The following is a 20,092-nucleotide window of genomic DNA, read 5'->3' on the forward strand; positions in this document are numbered from 1 at the left end:
ACACCCCCCACCCCTCCTGCAGCCCCCTGACAGCAAACGGCCAGGCTTTGCTCATTTAAAAATACATGTTAGAATTGTTCTGATTTAGCAAATTCCAACAGCATTTCAAAGTCCCAGGAACACCCTCAAAAGCGTGGCTGGCGACCAGCCTGGCTCCCCGGGGAGAAGCCCCTTCCCTGTGCCGCTGCAGCTGGAGGGCTCGCCCGCCCGTATCGGGGGGAGGCAGCCCCCCCCAAACCCCTCTGCGAGGCCACCCTGCCCCCCGTGACCCACCTCCCTCCTCAGCACCCCCAGCTGCTCCATCAGCATCAAAGCATTAACGTGCGCGAGTGCCCCGTGCACAGCGACGCAGACACAGCCCCCACCGCAGCGAGGAGGCTGCAGTTCACAACGGCAGCGACACGCAGGAAAACGCAGTGGGAACACTGACACAGACAGGCGCGGACACAGGCACTCTGCACAGACACATCCACAGGAACAGTCCCATCCCCCCTCAGCCCTCCCTCCCTCCCGCCAGCAGCACCACGCCGTGCTGGGGGGACGAGGGGAGGTTCAGCCTGTCCAATATTCTTCCATGTTTTGGGAAAAACAAGCATGACAGCAGTGGAACAATCGTTGCGATTATTGTCTTCATAATGAGGGAGGAGTGCTGTTTCCCGGGCCGGCATACACAGATTTATTTCAGTTGTCTGCTGCACACTGAGAAGCTGCTCTAGCAGAACGTGACAGATGGTTGTGGTACTCGTGGAGTAAATCAAAGGAGGAGTGAACATCCCAGCAGGCACAAACCCACAGCAATTTGTGTAAATGTTGCCGGACACAGCACTGAAGGAGCTGCAGAAAAGGCTTAGAAGAGAGTTTCTTCCCCATCCTGGGGCTGTACTGAGGGCATGACAACTGCGTCTGGGTTTCCAACATCCTACGAAGCAACGAGAAAAACATTAGCTTTACAGAAAATGTGCTAAACTTTGAGCTACTGAGATACCGCTATAACAGGTTTCCTACAAGCAGATGCCAGAGTCACCAGAGCCGGGGAGCGCTGCCGACCCAGAGCGTCACCCGCTGCCAGCAGCGCCAGGCAGAGGAGCAGTCGCTGGGTGTTGGGAGCTGCTCCACGCGGCTGCAGGGGCGAGTGGACAGCGGGGCTGCGAGCATCAGCGCCACAGCAGAGATTTGCAACGAGATTTTGGGAACAGGAAAGAACACAGAAGCTGCCACCCAAAAGGATTTAATCACCCCCCGCCCCAGCCGCAGATACTGAAGGAAAGTGTAAGAAGCGGGACAAAGCGGTGCATCCTCTGCTCCTGGCAGGGACCCCTCTGGGGACCCAAAGGGATGCGGGGGGCAGTGGCCAACCCGTGCAGGACTCACCCCAGGGGCACCGCGGCTCCTCTCGCCCACGCCGGCGGCTGCGGGGGCGGCTGGGCTCCCTCCGGGGAGACCGTCCTTCCTCTGCTCCCCGGCTCCCGGCGCGTCCCGGGCGCTCGCCAGGGTACCCGCTGCCTCTCTCTCTCCGGTGTTTCCGCAGGGGCCTGGCTGTCCCCCCTCAGCCTTCACTCCCGCCTGCTCTGTCCCCTCCTGCGGCCCCCCCTCGTCCCCCACTGCTCCTGTTGCAGGAGCTGCCAGCTGCGGGCCCAGGCACAGCCCCTCGCCTCCTGCAGACCCTCTGTCCCTCAGCTCTGCTGCCCCGACCCCCTGTGCAGGGGCTCTCAGGGGGGGTTCTGACTCCGGCTGCTCCCCAGGGGACATGGCTCCATGCAGCTCTCCATGCCGGGGGGACACCCCGGCCACCGCCGCCACCCCCGGCAGCGCCGGCTCCCCTGCCTCTCCCTCAGCCCCAGCCCCTGGCCCTGCCTGGCCTCCCACCACCGCAATGGCCACCAGCCCGGCCTCCCCAGTCCGGCTCACACACAGCACCGCGGCTGGCAGCACTTCATCCAAGGCCTCATCAGGACGCCTCCCCTTCCCTCTCTCTTCCGCACGCTCCAGCGATCCCTCCATCCCAGCTGCCAGCTCCCTTGGACGTGCTGCTCCACCCATGGCCTCCTCTCCCCCTCCTGGCGCTGCTCTGCCCGTCCCCGCAGATACTCCCATCGCCCCTCCATCAGGTTTTCCTTCCATTGCACTTTCTGTCTCTCCTTTGCTGCCTAGAGATGGGCTTCCACCCAAAAGTGCTCCTGCTGAGCCCTCCTCCTCCACCGCTGCTGTGGTCTCCTCCAACTGAGATGACCCTTCACTCATGGGATCCCCTCCAGCATCCACCAGTGCCTCTACTCCAGGTGCTACTTCCAACACGGGACCCTTGCCAGGCTCCACGGACTCCTCCACTGTGTCCTCTGCTCTCAGGAGAGAGCTCCCTTCTACCTCTGATGCCTTGCCAGCCTCAGATCCTGCTGCTCCTATGGCAGCTTTCCCCATCTCCATCTGCTCTTCCCCTGATGCTTTCAGCTGGGAAAACTCATTTGGCTTTCCAAAGTCTTCTCCACCAACCATTGCTTCTCCTGTGCAAACATTTGTATCCTCTAATGCTCCCAGGAGAGCCCCGGGCTCCTCCACAGCATCCTCCCCTCCAGAAACGGCTTCCTCTACAGGCTCCTCTCCTTCAGGGCCAACGACCCCAGCAATCCCTTCTGCCACGCTGGCATCCTCCAAAGCCCCCTCTCTCTCAGACACAGCACCCGCCACGAAGTCCCCTGCAAAACCTCCCTCCTCCATGGCCTCCTCTGCCTCAGACATGGCTTCGCTCACCACCTCCTTCACCGCGGGCCCTGTGGCTCCCACAGCCTCCTCCACCCCTGAGCCCTCCTCCGCAGCCTCTTCTGCCCCAGAGACCCCCCCAGCCAGCTCCTGCCCCTCAGAGACCGCCCCGTCCTCCTCCCCGCCTAGCGCTGCTGCTGCTGGCTCCTCTCCTCTGGGGACCTGCTCTCCCAGTGCTGCCTCGCTCTCCATCCCCTCCATCACCCCTTCCTGCTCCCCGGGTGACACTGCTGCGCCAGGCTCCATTCCCTTCCCTGTCCCCTTTCCTCTGGGATCTTCTCCTGCCATGGCGCTCTCCCCAGGTGCAGATTCCTCCACCCGCAGCACAGCCACCGCGTCTTCCTCAGGCAGCAAATCTCCCGCCCGTGCCACTTCTCCTCCTGCCTCTTCAGTGCGAGCATCGCCTCCCTCAGCAACAAAATCTTCCTTTGCAAGAGCCTGTCTCTCCCCTACCATCTGCCCTTCTCGTACCACTTGTTCTGCTGCCTTCTGCACGTCAAGTGTTCTTGTTCCTTCTGCCAAGAAAGCTCCATCTGGTGCTATTAAGAAATAATCAAAACATTAGTTTTATTGAGAACTGTGTTAGTGTTAGGGCTGTTTTACAGGTTTATTATTAAAGATGCTATCTCTCCCAAGCAATGAAGGGACATCAGCGCGGTGACAAGAAGAAAACTTGCTGTGCTGCTTCTCATCGCGCACCTGTGCTCTGACTACCTTCCTAGTGCTGCCATTCTGGCATCTGGCAGAACTCATGTAAGCAAAAATGGTGACACATGACCAGCTTTCAACCCTGACCGTTCTGTCTGCCCTGCCTACGCTCCCTCCTTCGCTCACCTGCCCTGCAGGGAGCTCAGGGGGGTGTATCAGACAGCCATAAGCTTGACAGTAACAATCAAAGAATGCAGAAATAGGTGGTAAATTGCTCATGTAAAATATGCACACACAGGAAGAAGAATACTCAGCTGTTCATGTAAAACGGGCACTTGTTTCCCATGGAGTCTGTAATGACATCAGGGGAATAATACAGGGCGAATCCTGCCCGCTGGATTCAATCCCCCCCCGTAAGGGCAAAGCCCTTGTTGGATTCAGTGCCGCAGGATGTGTCCCCGGGCAGGGACCCCAGCAGCCTGTGCTGCTGCACCACACTTTTCTACCAACCCCGGCAGGTTTCTATTCTTTAGAAAATGAGAAGTGTTGTGCCACTGAAAGAAGCAAGGAGCAATGTCTTTCCCAACCCATCCTTTCTCACACTGGGTGAAGGCTGTCTTGCCCCAAATCATCTCACGCTGGTTTTGATTTATTTTACCTTCTTGCGCTACCTCTGCACTCCAAAATTACTGCTTTTTGCTGCCTGCTTGCACAGAAGCCTGTGCAACCAGACCCCACCTCTGGGACGGCAGCCAGAGAAGACTCCAGGTGACAAACAGGCCAAGGGGACACTATTTGTCTGGCCCGTCTCTGCCAGCAGAGCAGAGCTCGTGACCGGTCGCCCACACCCCCTCCACTGGCCTTCTGCTCCCCACTCCTCCCCTCCTGCCTTTCAGGGGCAACTGACCCAGAAGTCGGGCTGCCCAGGAACCGCATGTTCTCCCCTGGTCTGTGCATCACAGACACAGATCCTTGGGGAGACCCACGCATGAAGACCACTGGATTTTGATAGCCTAGAAAGAAAAGGGCAAACACTTCTATAAATAGACTTCAGATGAAGAAGATTTAATGCACGTCCCTGATCGACGGCCAATCTCACCTTCGTTGGCAGCAGGCTCTGTACTTGTTACATTCTCTTCTTCCTCTTCTGCAGGGGAATCACTAGGTTCAGGTTCAGAGTTCACATGATGATCATTTCCAATCGCCGTTGCTATTTCCTTCTGGACTGGTTTGCAATCTTCAAAAACTATCACAAAGTTACAAAAGAGGAAGCAAGAAAGAGAAATTGCTAAAAAGCAAAAGGGGAGTCAAAGTCATCCAGCTATCTTTGCTCGATTTGGAACTTGAAATGCCAGAGAAAACCTGATTGGAGCCATGTAAATCTTCACCAGCAATAAGTTTTTTAAGTAGATTAAAACCAAATGGAGACAATCATTAAAAATCCAAGGGAAAATTCGTGCAGGAGCATCTACTGAAACACAGAGCGACAATCTTGCACAGCATTTTCACGAAACAGTGAGATTGCTTTGGTCAGGCAGTTTGAGGGGGGGTTCAACATACAAGCAACAACATTGTTTTATAGAAATAAAATTGTTATTGTTCTGTGAATACTTTTAAAAAAGAAAAAAATCTATGTTAAGTTCCCAACTCCAGTTCTGATGATTTCCCAACTCCCCAAACTAACCTAAGTGACTGAATGACCTGTGCCTATCTATAAATAAGTGGGGAAGTATTTTCTGCTCTGTAAACGCAATGATTGAGATGCTTCGCATTCAAGTCATACATTTGATATTATTGTTAAGATTGTGCTGTCGGTTCCATTTTGCTTTATGACTTTCTGGATGATTACGTGAATGGCTTTCACCCTAAACAACTTCTTCATGAGCAGTATTCCAGCTATGTACACAGTCCGACCCCTTCAGCATCTCCTCTGACAGCCCTTCCCTCCCACAGCCCAGACTTCTCCCTTCAAGTTCCATCAGTTTTCTGTGTCTTTCCTTTTCTGTTGCAGTTATTGGCTTAGTCTTTTACACAAAGATCTTGCCAGTTTGCCACTGGTATGGACTAACAGCATAAAGTCCAGCCTTGCACTCGGTTTTACTGCCAAATGCTCTCTGTTGCCAACATACTGCGTCCATGAGGAACCACAGACGTTCAGGTACACCTCTGGAACAGCTTTCGTTTGGGTTATGGCTGTTAGCGTGAGACTCCTTTAACTCCTGTTGCTGCCTGGATGGTGCCAGTGGTCACACGTTTCAGACTGCTCCTCTGCAGCTTGGAACAATCAAGGCTTCAACCGAAAGGGAGTAACTCAGTCAATTGCTTGTACTCAAGGCTTATGTCAGACATAACTGTCGGATCATAAAGGAGACAATCACAGCATTTCTAGATCTTATTACTGTACGTGACATGAAGCAGTACACTGCTCACCTTCATCTACGCAGTGGAAGGGCTGCAGAGACACTTGTTCCAAGTTTCAGTTTCTGAACGTCTACAGACAAATTCTACGTCAAGGCTCAGTGAGAGCACAGACACTTTCCAACATCTTCACCAATGATCTTCCCAGAATCAGCCTGTGCCACTTTATTTAGACAAAGCATTTTGTCTGAGGGTAGAGGATGAGGGTTTCAGCCAGTGAGAAAAAAGATCTGAATCCTGACTTGGTCTTCTATTAAAAAATAGAGAGACTGCAACCAATCGCCACAACAAACCACCCAACGTGTTTCTGGCTGAATCATGACTCACAGCCTAAATAAAGCTGGTGATGATACAGTATGATATCCTGACTTTCAAGCAACGCCTCAATTCAATTTCTCTGAAAATAAAAATAAGGAGCCTCAAGTAAAAAGCTAATGCTCCTGCACTCGGGAACCGGCTGACTTCGGGCCACTGTGCAGTGGAGTATGCAGTAAAGGTACCCAAAATATTGGGCTTCATAGAGAATGGACAGGACAGGAGCAGGGAACCTGCATGAACAGACAAATTCATGGACATCAAATCCATAAGTGGAGACAAAATGATGAGGCAGGCATTTCTTTTCTAACAGCTATTATAGAACAGATCAGAGTGTGGGATTGCTACAGAATGAGTGAAATTCAGAAGACAGTGTCTCTCGTGTTTGTGAACAGCATCTTCTCTCGCCCCTGCGAGACGCAGACTACTGTGGGAGATGTGCCTCTGGGCTGACCCGTCGGGCACGTCCGCAGCTGACAGGAGCTCTGCTGGAAGAAAATCAGTTGCATAAAAATAAGCACAGTAAGAGTGACCGACATGAACACTGCTCTCATTCGAATTGCCCTCTTAACCCGCAGAAATTCTGTCTCGCCATCACTTCTGGGCACCATGGATTGTGACCACGCATACTTGTATGTAGCAGAATGTTCCCTCCAGCAATTTATTAAGAAAAATGGCTATCAATTTTCATGAGACTCATTTTTTTTATACACGTAGCTGTGTGTCTGGGATTTAATCTGCCTGCTGCTTCAGTCAGTCAGGGCACTGACACGTCCAGGAGCAGGAGAGGTGTTGGTCCCGCTCGCAGTGAGGCAAAGACTTAACACCGTGCTCCCTGCGACAACCTTGCACTCTTCCCTTCCCAGATCCCTGTCTCTCTCCTGCCAGTGCGCACCCTGTGCTCTCTCACCTCTTCCTATGAGCCTGGGTTTTTCTACACTGTTGATTCTGTCTTTCTACTCACCCTTGTGTATGTTATTTTTCTTCTTTTTTTCACTTCTGTTTTTATTTTTTCTTCTTCCTGTGGTTCCTCCTACTTTATGCTTTCCCCCATCCTTCCTAACCCAGCAGTACCCTGCACCCACACAGCTCTGAGCAGAAATGGAAGTGACTTTCAAAAAGACCATTTCAGTCTACACTACGACAGGCCCCTGCTCAGCCTGAACGCCTTTTTGCCTGTGCCACAGGTCCTAAAGGGCAGCGATGGCTTCACTCCTTGCCGTCACATTTCACCTGGACGAAGCACTAAGATCTGCTCTGCAAGGAACCATGAAAACTGAGCAGGGAATGTCCCAGGAGAGCATTTATAAGGTTCCTCCTGGGACCCAAGGTCCTGACAAAGGTCTCTGCAAATAGCGCAGAGCCTGCTTGAATCGTTCAGACGTCTCAGCTCTGCAGAGAGGACAAGAAGCTTTCTGCTGCAGGACACCCCTGGGCTGCCTCCCACAGAGGCTCAGGCAGGGCGTTCTTTGACCTGCTGAAATGCCAAGTGCTTTGCCAGGTGCATGCATCTATCATACTCTGACTGATTACGGGCCTGAAGCCTGACAAGCTGGCAGCTCCCATTCTTTGCCGTTTACCTCCTGCGTAACAATTGACAAAAGGGAATTGACAGTCTATCAAAACGCAGAGCCCCGGGGAGGATGACAAACGCTGCTCACAACAGTTCTCTCCCTCGGGATCCACGATATCTCCTTGTCACCAAGAGCACAGCAAGATCAGACAGCGCGCAGCAGGAGTCCATCCCAGGTATTTCCACTTCTGACAGGTCCTCTCGCGCCACCGGTTGTGATTTGCCCAGACTCAGCCCGCAACTGAACAACCCCAGAGAAGCATCCTGCACCTTTTGCTTTCTTCAGCAAATACAATTTTCTCTGCTAAATTAGTTCTGCACTGTTAACGACAGCACTGCTTAGGAGAGATCCTGCCACGAGCAGGGCATGACGGGCATTACCGGAGCAAAACCAGAATGGTGCCATCTCAACCTCATCAAAACACAGGCTGGACGGCTGGTGAGAATGACCAGACCCACTGAGAAGCTCATGTGAAGAAGTCAGGGAGGCCCAAGAAGGGGCCGAGAACCAACTCTGCAGTCACAGTAAAGGACTGGGCTCCCTCAGCCCTTCGGGCATCTCTGGAGGCTTTTAGCCCTCAGCCTTTTGGACAGCTGGAACAGCTGGAATTGCAACCATCTGGCATTTCTTTTAAGACTCTAGACATCCTTGAATTTTTGAATTAGAATCTCTATCATGGCAGCAACTGTGCTAAGAGCCTAGAAGAAGCTAAGATTCCCATGTGACTTTTGTTACACCACAATATTTCTTCAGCACGTTCATTAAATCTCAAAAAGGACATTATCTTTTTCTTTCATTGCTCTACACACAGTTTCTTGGCAATTCTCTATTTGCTATAAAATTTACCTAGAGAACCCCCATGTAGACAGGGAAAAAAATCTGTACACAATTTAGGAAGTCATTCCTACCTGTGATTTTTACAATTCAATGATTTTTCTTGTCTTTCCTTGATCTGCACTGTCCCTGAATCTCAGGTAGTCTGCTGGCAGCAGAGATGAACCAGGACTTAACTGAGAAGTAAACGTTGTTATCGACATAACATTTGGACAATTCATCTGTATTTGACAGAGGATCTCTGTTCAAACCTAGAGCCACGAAACCACGTGTGCTGAATGTGAGCACAGGGGGATTTGCGCTGATCAAGAACACCGCTCTTGTCTTAGGCTAACTCAGTACCAGACTACTAGCTTGCCACATTCGATTGATCTTTCCTTGGCTTTGTATTGCAGCATAATATTCTGTCCCACAGGTTTTTAAAGTTCTTTCCTCAGTAGTCCTTACTCAACTCATCTGAGCCTAGAGGTGAAGGCGCTTAAATTGAAGTTTCTTTCACACAAGTGAAGAGAGGGGTTCCAGAAGCAAACGTCTTTGAAGACTTCAGCATTATTCAATGAATAGTATGTTACTGTCTTTACTGCCTCAATTCTGAATGCATAACAAAGCAAAAGCAATGCACGAGACAGTCTGAGTAACCCGGCAGCAACAGACTCGCAAAGCATTAAGCACCAGCATTCAAAGCGTTTATTCCAGACACGGCTATCTTAGATGCACTGCAGTGAACAGAAGGCAACAGAAACAGAACCAAAAAATCCTATCAAAATAAAGGAAGACCATTCTATATTCCACTGCACATCCCGCATGCGGAAAGACAACTGGAAATTTCATCTACTGTGGCTTGTGGCTCTCCTTTACGTCAGCACCAGGCAGACGAATATCCTTTTATACTGCCTGATTTAACCCCATCCAAGGCATTTCCCCCATGGCCTGGATGACATTGCAAAGCAGAGGCTTACCTTTTTTCCCGTTGTCCAGATATAATAATGCAAAGCCTTCCTCATGTGGCCAACCTTTTACTAATTGCCCATTATCCATAAAGGCAAGGTTGAAACTGCAAGATGCCCATTTTATCAACAGTAAAACCAAGGTGTCACACAACTGACTGATTTGCTCCTTGACAACAAATCCATGACAGGGTGAAGCAACACAACCATGGATCAACTGACACATTTGTGATCTTCATCTGCTGCGCCATGATTCCCATGGTGATTTTTGGTGTTTGTTTTGAATCTAGTATTTCAACATCATAAACAGAGTCCCCCAATCTGGCATACAGACTCTCCTATAGGAAACAAATCATGTTTGGATTTTATAATAATTGCATGATACGTGAAACCCAACTACAGGAGTTACAAAGAATAGCCAAAGCCCTCCACTGGAAACACTAGGAAAGAAACGATGAACCAGGGTTACGCCGCGGTGGCTGTTCAGCTCACGGCAGTGGCAGCTGGAGAACAGCCTGGCAGCCACATTCCCCACACTGCACCGTGACTCGGTGTGAAGGCAAACACGGGACACTCGCACACACCAGTCACTCACAGCTGGGCAGAGGGACCGTACTCACCACCTCCTTCGTCACTCTGCAGAGACTCTTCGTTGCTGTCTTCCGCTTCCGTCACATTGCTTTCCAAAGGCTCCAGAAGACTTTCGTCCCCACCATCACTCCTGGTACTTGCATTCTTGTCCCCCTCTTCCCCGATGTTACTTTCTGCTGACCCAGCCTGTTTGAGTTCCCTGTTAACTTCAGGACTGTGAAGCTGTATTGCCGTTATATTTTCATGACAAATTCCGGTATCTTCCCTTGCTGTTAGATCTTCTGGTTTTGCCTTTTCTGCTTCATCTGTTCCTTCCGTTTCCAGTGTAGAACTTTCCTGATTTTCCTCCATTCTGAGTGGTTTATTCTCCCCGTTCTCATTTCCATATTGTGCATGTGCTGTGTTATCAGATGCTCTTCTGATATTATACTCCTCTTTGCCCTTAACATCGTCTTCCATCGTTTCAGCATGAGAGTCATCTTCGCTGCTATACTGAGTACTGATGGATGAGACAGAGCGTGCAGGCCTCCTCTCTGGAAAGAGCAAACATAATTTTGGTTTAGCATTTGTCACTAAACATCTGCATTCATTGGCTCATCTGATATCAATTTCTGAATTACACCACCTGAGGATACCGTGACAAAATTCCTATTAGTGCAATAGAAGAACATTGCCCAGATGTATCAAAGTATTAAAATTATAGCCATTTAACATATTTTCTTCTGATAGTGGTAACGAACCAGATTAGCTCCATCAATCACACAGAAATACACCTCCAAAAGCACCTCTAGATATGACTCAGAAAGGTTTTAGAATAGTTTCTTGACCTTCATTTGATAAAAGATTTCAACCATAGCAACAGTCCTTTAGCACACTCCTGTTAGCTCAGTGAATATGACAAAGATCTCCAAAATCACGTGTAAACCATTCAAATTGAACTGGAGATGAAGTTCACTGTCTCCTCTAAAAAAGGACGCAGGGACCGTCGTATGAAATTCATAAATAGAAAATTTGAGGGGGAAAAAAAAAGCAATAATTCTTCATCTAACATTGAGGCGAACAGAAGAGCTTACTGCTACACAGCATTGCTGGTGTCCAAAGCTGACAGGGACTCAAGAAGGCATTAATCAAACTCAAGGAAGAAGAATCCAGCTAGGCCTAATAATTAACAGGGACCACCCTTGACACCAGCTAATTACAGGGGTGGGACGACACACCGGGGAAGCAGCACTGCATTCTTCCCCTGTTCTTTTTTTTTCCTGGGCATCTCCTGCCAGCCAAAGGCCAGAGGTAGAATTTGGACCCACGGTCTGTCCCTCAACAGCTATTCCCAGAGCCCCAGGAGCCAATCTGTGCCACCTTATTTCTTCCTGCTGCCACAGTCTTCCAGCAGCGTCTGTACCGATTCTGCCTCTGTGCAGCTGAGGAAGGCTCATTGCAATTTTTTGTAATATTTTAAATTACCCTTTTCATCTGTAATGCATTACAAAAACTTTGCAGGACTGCTTTTAAAAATACCTCCAGTATGGAAGCAAAAACTTCCCTAAAATACATCAATTACTCCCATTAATTTTAAAACAAGAACAAAGCAGGTGTGTGAATGGAAAATGCAATTCTAAATTAATGGACTGCCTCGTATAGACGCCAGACTATCCATTCAAGAAAACTCCTCAGTTTTCCTTAAAAGTAGCAAAGGAAAAAGAACCGAGTGCAACTCCACCTCCCAGCACGCGTTAGTGGTGGTTTGGGGGAGCTGCCAGCATCTCTGGGGAAGGTACTCAGGGTACGCTCATTGTGACTGACGTCTCCGCAGAGACGGGCAGCAGTGATGAGAACACGTGGGATTGGCAGCAATGCTGAGAACACGTCCTTAATGAAAGCGAGTGAGTTCTTCAAAAAAAAATTACAGGTCCAAGGCTCAGCAAATGAATTCAAGGCACAGTAAATGTTCAAAGCTCATTTCAGGTCACAGGGAGATCACAGCTGAAGCCAGCAACAACTGACGTTGAATTACGCAGAAACACGTGGTGTGGGTAATCTCCAGGTGGCCACAGGTTTGTGTTTGCCTCGAGGAGCCTGACAGAAAGGAAGCTCACGCTGCCAGTGACCAACGCACCACTGCGTTGGTAAGGTAAGGACAATCTGCACCAAACAAGTTTCGTACCCTACAGAAATTCACCTACACTTCAAAAATTCACCTAACGACAAAATAAAATAATAAAAAAAAAAAAAAAGAAGAAGAAAAAAAATGACAAGGCTGGAAGCAGGACTCTCCTAAACGTTTTAGCTGAACACGTTTTGCTGGCCACCTGGAGGTGTATGCCCATTGCCCTGCACCACTGGCCCCCAAGACTTACTGGCTGTAAACACACCCTGTGTGAGCCACGGAGAAAGGGTGGGAAGTCACAGCTCACGTCAGCCTAAGGGAAAAGCGACTCCAAGCCATGAGCTTCTCCAGAGGCATCTCTGGAAGCAGCTTCCCCCATTCCCAGGGTGGCAACGCCGCTGACGCCCACCGCCGGCTGCCAAGGGGGAGGCAAGCAATGACCGACGAACACTGTACTGGTGCGCTGGCGTGAAAGACAGAAGCAGCAAACCAGGCTGCTAAGAAAGAGGATTAAACCTGTCTTATTTAAACCCCCAGAGAACGCCCATGATGTAAGTGCATGCCCTGAGCTACCACAGCAGAGGAGACCGAGCGCCCATCCATGGTGGGTGAGGGGCCCTGCCTCCGTCACCGGCTGGATTACACCACTAGTTGCTGATCTTAAATGTCTGTATTTCAAGATTTGATGGCTTCCCAACAACGTTTTCATCACAGAAAAATTCATATTGAATTAGTGAGTTTTGGTGCACGCAGCACCATTACATCCCAGCACAAAGGTGCGTAAGGGTGGCCCTTAACGAAGGCCTTCATGCAGAGGCAGCCCCGAAAGGCCCCTACAGTTACCCAGTTACCCGCTCCTCTCCGTCTACACACGCCTCCGCACCCACACACTTCCACTGGACCACCACACACGGCCAGAGCTTGAGGAGCAGCTGATTACAGCCACAATAAAGTCCGTAATGCCACATGCTAACAAGCAGAAAAGAATGCTTAATTGTACTGATTATTCATGGATCACAAGCTATTTCTGATTATCGCGAGAAAACAAAAATTAAGATTCTTTTTGATCACTGCAATGATTTTATAAGCAAGGATGTTTCAAACCTGATTTGAATTTCTGTTGGATTTTACACTTTCTGTAAAAAGACTGGATCTTTCTTGCAGCTGCAACCTTTTCACAAACAGCTGTATTACCTTTGTTTAATTCACCTAGAAATACAAATGTGAAAGTAATGTTTCCATTTAACTTGAGAAGCAGTTTGCACAATAGGACTGTCAAATGTAAGGAAGACAAAGTAATTAATTTAAAATAGCAGTAAACGGAGAAATCCTGATACATGATGACAAGCGAGAGGCACGCGAGTCAGGTCAGGATCCAACAGAGCCACAGAGGGGCAATGTTGGCGAGATCAAACACCGCGCCAGAAGGAAGAGGCAGCTCACTCCTGGCTCATCCACCACCAGATGACTGGAATTCTATTGCTTGTCTAAGAAATGAGAAATTCTCTGCAAGTTTTCTCTGGGGTTATTTAGGAAGATGCACGGCTCGGCCTGCACAAAGGCCAATAGTTAAAACACTACACATTAAAAGTGCTGATCCAAAAAAATCGAATGACAGAAAATGCTACTTATTCTTCAAAAATGTATTCCAGAACAGTTTAATCTTTCTGAATTAATAATAATAATAATGGCCTTGGGCACTTCACTGCACACTTTTGTAGCTACGTTTGGATCAAGAATCCCAGACCACCTTCCTGACTCCGACCCTCACTCATTCTCAGCCGGACTCGGACAAGGACCCTCACAAGCTGCCCACCACGGTGGGGACAGGGGATGCCTGAGCCGACAGCGCTTTGTCCCCGGCCCAGGCAGAGCCCATCATGCACCAGGGCACAAAGCTCAGGTTGGGAATAACTGGGGCCCTTAAAGACAGCACTTCTAAAATACAAGGTGGTACAAGGCTGGGTTTCCTGGTGGCTTCTCAGATAAAGGTGCTCACGCTCAGCAGGTGTCAGTGGTCACAGCGTCACGGACGTTGGTGACCACCAGCATCAAGCGCTGACCTGCCCCGAGCACTTGGAGCTCACGTGCTGACAGGCTCCATCTCCCTTTCTGCAACTGAATGGTTCAGTGGAGTCTGCTGTGAGCTGGCACACGCTTACGCTGCCCGTGGGTGGAATTAATAACAGATAAAATAGCTCTCTGTCACCAATTCAGTAGGACTCCATGGGGTTTCCTATGCAGACTCAACATGGACACACACAAACATGCACTGGACACACACAAAATGTAAAACACGCATCAGGGCAACTTCTCTACGCCTCATTATGAAAAAACCCAACCTTGTTTATCATCCTCGGAGTCCCTGTCAGAATAACCATCGCTTTGCTCTTTCTCACTGTCAGAGGTCTGCAGTGCCTTCTGTGATGAGGTTTTACTCTCCTTTTCATAGTCTAAATTACGTTTCTTATTGCCTGAGGATGACTTTGGCATTCCATTCATTTGATCACCAGTCTGTCCCTCTTCATTAACTTCTTCATCTGCTTCAAAATCTTCATCGTACTCTAAAACAAGAGAATCATACTGTGAGACAGGAAACGGAATTCACAACTAATAAAGTCCTTTTTAAGCAGAGAGAGGTTAACCCCATTAATCTCCTTTTGCCTCTGCATTTGCTCAGTCTTTTTAAAGCCATGAGAGAATCTAAGACCACAGATAGGAATCATGAGAGCACATTATCACAAAAAGCATCATGTTCTTCATAGACAGAGCAGCAAAAATGCAGGAGAGCTACTGAATGATGCATCAAGTACGATTAATACCTTAAAACAAAACAAAAAATCATTAGCCACTGAAAGAACCAGAAAACTTAAGAGCTGTACAAACTCAGAAATAAAATGCAAGACAGCATCATTACAGGAGAAAAACTTGCTGCGATGAAAAAAAATACAAGCAACAGGGAAAGCTGGAGAAAGGTAATATATTGTAGCACAAAGTAAGATAAGTGTGGATTGACATGGCTAATTAGCAAAGAAGTGGCTTACAAACTAAATGAATTACTGAAATCCAGCCAAAGGGTGCTGCGGAGGAAGCGTCTGCTATCGCATGGTTCTAGTACGCTCCTCCAGGTCCCAGGAGAAATCCTGGTACAAATGAAGCTTACGGCAGAATTACCATTGGTACATCACCACGGTCTGGCTTCCCTCCCAGGCTGCCAGCCTGACAAGGTGTAGCATTTGATAGATAACTTTGCTCAGATCTACAGGTAAAGACTGCCTTGGTGCATATGCATGACAGAATCCTTCCCTTCCCGGCCACGGCTGCGCTATGTGAAATCCCAGGCACCAGCACGCAGCAATGTCAGCGATTTCCATTTCAAATCCAGCAATTCCACGGGTACCACGAGCTCACTGCGCACGCAGCAGAGAGCCAACAGACCTAAACTGTGAAGGAGAGCTGTCACCGCCGACACACCACCTGTCCCTCGTGGCCATAATTTCCCACCTGTCAGATTTTATTGCTCATCCCTTTTTCTTTCCATCAGTGCTTCTAAAGCACCGAAGTGACAGAACGCCAAGGACAGAAATGAAGAGTATCTGATGCAGAACCAATTAGGCAAATAAACAATTACCCAGGCAATGAGAATTAAGGGAATATGGGGATTTATTTTCTGTATTAAAAATCAATTGAGATTCCAGCTGCGTTGTTGGAAGCGAGGCCTCCTTAGGTAACTGTCAGAAAGGTGCCCACCTCCTGGAAGGCACAAGGCTTGATGAATCACAACACGCATCCACAGGGACTAACGCGGAAGCTGAGCAGCAGCACTGCAGAATTATGAAAGTAAAAATAGGAATGGAAAGTAGGAATTAAAATTTCTCTCTAAATTTGACTTGCTCTGCAAAAGGCATTACAGTTAGAGTGTGTGAAGGCAGGGGCTGGGCTCACCGTCTCCTCCCGCGGGGACAGGCAGTGGAGCCCAGTGGCACCAGGGAAATGGCACATTCTGAGCGTGCAGTTGGAGCTGCCACACATCACTTTTACACCACAAATATTATCTTTGTCTGCCACAAGAAACACCCCTTGGGCAAACTTTCAGCAAGGGCAGACTCTCTCCGGTCTTTCTTTTTACATCTCTGACAACAGAAACGAGATAGGACTCAAGAGGGGCAAGGTCAGCTACAGCAGGCAGCGGGAGCGTTTGGTGAAGGGAAAGGACGACAGCCCCAGCAGGATCGGAGCAGAGAAGGCAGGAAAGGTGAGCGGGTAGAGCTGGAGCAGAGGGAACAAGTGCTCAGACAAGCAAGGGCGCTGGAGGCCTGGGCAGGCGTCAGGTACGCGGCGCCCAGGGCAGTGTGGTGCAAAGAGCCTGAGGTGCACCAAGCATCGTGCTCCCACTGGCAACTGACAGGAGAAAAGACCGAAATAGCTCATCTGGCGCTGAATCTTGCTGACATTTTGCTGCTATGTGCTCTTCCCGCCTTCCCTGCCCTTTTTCACCTCCTGCCCCTATGGCCACCGTCTTCTCTCCATTCACCTTATGCCAATGTCCCGTCTCCCCTATGAGCTCACCTCAGACTCGTTCTCTGCCCACCCACACCCATTTCTTCCTTCTGCCCTACTTGTCGTGCCCCTGCCGCCATTCTCCTTCTCCACTGCTGTCCCTTCACTGTTCCCCACTTTCCTCCTGCTTTCCCACCTACCTCAGGCTCCCGTTTCAGCCTTCCAGACCTTCCTGACTCACTTGCTTGGCTCTTGCAAAACCCTCTCATCCTGGCGCTTGGCTGAAAGAAGACCCACTGATTTTATTGCCCAGACACAGGCATCACCACATTTCTCACACATGAGGTGTCCTAAGAGAGGATGCTCCAGGTGAAGTTGGAAGCCCACAATCCCCTACCTTCTCCAGAATCATCCTCTCCCATTTTTCATCCCATGCTTGTGTTTTGCAATACTGTACCATTTTTACCGGTGTCTTCCTGACTATCTTCACTTTCATGATCAGATAGTTTTTCCCTTTCTTCTTTTCTGTACTCCTGTCCGGTCTCCCTTTTGTCCTCAATAGTTTCCACACTCACTTCATGACCTGGTATGATGACTAACAATGAATCTTTGCTTGATTTCTGCTCAACGGTGCTTTTACTTGGCTCTCGGTGCACTCCATCTCTCCGGGAACCCACATGCTTTTCCTCATGGGCCTCCATCTTTCTCTTGGGAGGGGATGGCTTTTTGTCCAGACCCATTGCAATAATGCATCTATGAAAAAAAACACAGAGAATTGGAAAGTATCACATTTTTCTTTCTGTGAACAATGGAAGGGCAGAAGACACAGTGAGCTATTCAGATCATTATCGGCAGTAAATCCAGGTCCCTATCTGCCTCTGCATTGCCACTCAGACAACGAGGTGACTGATAATGACTCACTTGGAGAAGCCCCCTAAAATCCTCAAGCGCTCCACAAACACAGACGCAATTCCTCCTTGAAGGAGAGTAATACGGTCTGCACTTACAGGTGAAAATTAAAGATTCTGCATAGCTCTGCAGTGCCAGTAAGATTTAAAAAGAGGAAACAAGTGATAAACTCTCTAAAAACTGGGCTGCTAAGTCCTTGTGAGCAAAGCGTGTTCGTCTCCATACCTGTAGCAAGGAGATGCTCCCTCCACATTGAGAAACCTGAAGTATCCGTGTCTGCCTCCCAGCCTGGAATGCTTGTGGTGTTTGTACTCACAGCACCAGCTCAGCCTGTCCACTTGCATCCCGTTCAGAAAAAAGGTGAGGCTGAACGGGAAACCATGGTGCCTCTTTGAGACGAACTGAAAGGTCTCTGCAACCACAGAAGGGAAGGGGTTCAAAGAAAAAGGTTATGTTTTACTGTCAGCCTGTTGCAATGGTGGTACCTCCGCATCACCACCAAAGCACCCAGCCCTCTGAGGTCAGGCACTTTGGTTCTTGGCTGTATTAATTAGTCGGCAGAACTCCTCCTCCTCCCCACACAGCAGCTCTGTCCCTTTCCGACCCAGCATTCCAAGCCGGACACCCCTGCACCAGCTAACACAACACACAGCCAGTGTGGCGGCTCGCTGCTGCGGCGGGGCAGAGACCAGAGCCTCCCGCCTCCAAAACATCAGCTCTGCCGCTCGCCCTGCAGGAGGCACATCACGGAGAGGAGGTTTAGGATTCCTGGTGTGTGTCTGCATGGCGCAGCGCAGTGGTGCGTTAGAGCTCCCACAGCGCAACGCACACCGCCCTCAGCGCAGCACCGCACAGAGTGCGGCCAGGCTCCGCAGCAGCACAGCCGCAGTGTCGGCAGCTCGGGAGCTGCACGAGTACGGTCGTACTCCGAGCAACGCTCAGCAGGTGAAAGATGCTGTTTCTGGAGCCGTTTCAGGCAACTCTGCAAGGGCGGCGTTTGGCACCCGGGGCGTACAGGCACTGCGGAGCACCCGCCAGTCACAGTGTCCTTCCAGAGGAGACAGCACGCGGCAGCAGGGAGAAGCTCCCTCTGTCCAGCAGCTTCCCTCACGGGTGTGAACGGGGCCCGGGACAACAGGAGCACACCCAAAAGACACCCAAAGGCCATATTCTGCACAGCTGGGACAAACGCCCAAACCAGACCCGTGGGCACCCTGCAGCACGCCCACGGCCTCCGGGGCCGGGCAGGCATCTCTGCGCCATCTCCCCATACACAACGCAAACGCGGTGGGTTCTGTGAGCGGGAATGAGGGGTACAATCTCTGGAATCGCTCTTCCTCCTACGTGAAAACCTCCCAGTCACTTCCTCTTCCCGATTTCCCAGAACACGATTCGCCTTTTACTGGAGTGATGGAATCACGCTCATGTAAAAGAGATGGGAACTGGGCTCCCACTATGTACGTTTCCTTCTGGAATAATAAGCAACACAGACTGATGTATTATTATAGCAAGTCAGACACAGGTAACCCCCATTCAAGGACAGTTTACTGCTACGACGACTTTATTAACCATGCATCCATCCACAAAATTAATCTAAGCTACAGTATTTTGTTAAATCAGTTCTCTAAATTCATTCTACCATAATTTGCAAAAGTAATTGTAACCTCACTTTCCATCATGAAACAGCAGATCCAGATGTAGTGTGGAGGCAGACAGTATAAAAACACCTGGATGCACAGATCTTGACTGAGCTCAGCTGAAATAATTTTGGTATCACATCAACATTTTAGCCAAAAGAAAAAAAAAGATGTTGCCAGAATCCATATGAACTCTTTGACTCCTTATCCTTACCTCCTTCCAACAGCTTGCCTTTGTAGACACACAGGTTTTCTCCTCCACAATGCTGCTGATAGACTTTGATTTCATCCCTGTAATCAGTGTCACCGTAAGATAAATGCACACTTTTTCCTAGAAAGACCATGGTAACAAATGCGTTGCTGCGTAACGAGGGCTTAGGGAATCCTCCGGAATTCTGCAGTGGGAAATACACAAAAAATGCATTCAGCTTCCAACTCTAATGAAGGGTGAGCACAAAGACAGTGTATGTGCTGCATACACTTGAGGCTTACAGTCTTTTAAGAGACGCCTCGAGCTTCTTAAATTGGAGAGTGTTTTGTGACATGCAGAAGGGTAGAAAATTTTGGACTAAAAATCCATTGCATTGAATTGCCCAAAATTGCAGGGACCAGATTTAATGACCCATATCATCAATCCTGGGTTCCTACAATTTCCTCTACAGGAGTCAAAACTGGCTGGAGCTATAGTGTTTATGAAGGATGAAGTTTTCACACACTCAAGGCATTTTGTATGTCCCTCTGAAGTCCTGGTACCAGATATGGTCAGACACAGGATCAAATTGACTGAGATGGAAGGCTGCAAATAAGAGTTGCTCTGTTTTTTCTGTTCGAGCACTTTTTTTTCCCCCAGCTGAT

At 49.3% G+C, this 20,092-nt stretch overlaps 1 protein-coding gene across 8 annotated transcripts in view; it reads right to left on the reverse strand.

Annotated features, from left to right (window-relative positions):
• Positions 1-296: 296 nt before the first annotated feature.
• ERICH3 (glutamate rich 3) overlaps positions 297-20,092 on the reverse strand; it is a 39,570-nt gene continuing 19,774 nt past the window's right edge. For 5 of the 8 annotated variants that reach the window (XM_054212371.1, XM_054212365.1, XM_054212370.1 and 2 more), the window contains 10 exons: positions 19,452-19,632; positions 19,270-19,356; positions 17,826-18,012; positions 17,149-17,444; positions 14,534-14,755; positions 13,296-13,400; positions 10,114-10,617; positions 4,505-4,651; positions 1,372-3,296; positions 297-919 (listed from right to left, as the gene is read on the reverse strand). In XM_054212371.1, coding sequence (XP_054068346.1) covers positions 848-919; positions 1,372-3,296; positions 4,505-4,651; positions 10,114-10,617; positions 13,296-13,400; positions 14,534-14,755; positions 17,149-17,444; positions 17,826-18,012; positions 19,270-19,356; positions 19,452-19,632 — 3,726 coding nt within the window. In that variant the 3' untranslated portion in view covers positions 297-847. The remainder of the gene's footprint in view (positions 920-1,371; positions 3,297-4,504; positions 4,652-10,113; positions 10,618-13,295; positions 13,401-14,533; positions 14,756-17,148; positions 17,445-17,825; positions 18,013-19,269; positions 19,357-19,451; positions 19,633-20,092) is intronic. The other 3 variants (XM_054212367.1, XM_054212368.1, XM_054212369.1) reach the window with 3 other exon arrangements.

This window comes from Rissa tridactyla, chromosome 8 (assembly GCF_028500815.1).
Source record: "Rissa tridactyla isolate bRisTri1 chromosome 8, bRisTri1.patW.cur.20221130, whole genome shotgun sequence".
Lineage (NCBI taxonomy): Eukaryota > Metazoa > Chordata > Aves > Charadriiformes > Laridae > Rissa > Rissa tridactyla.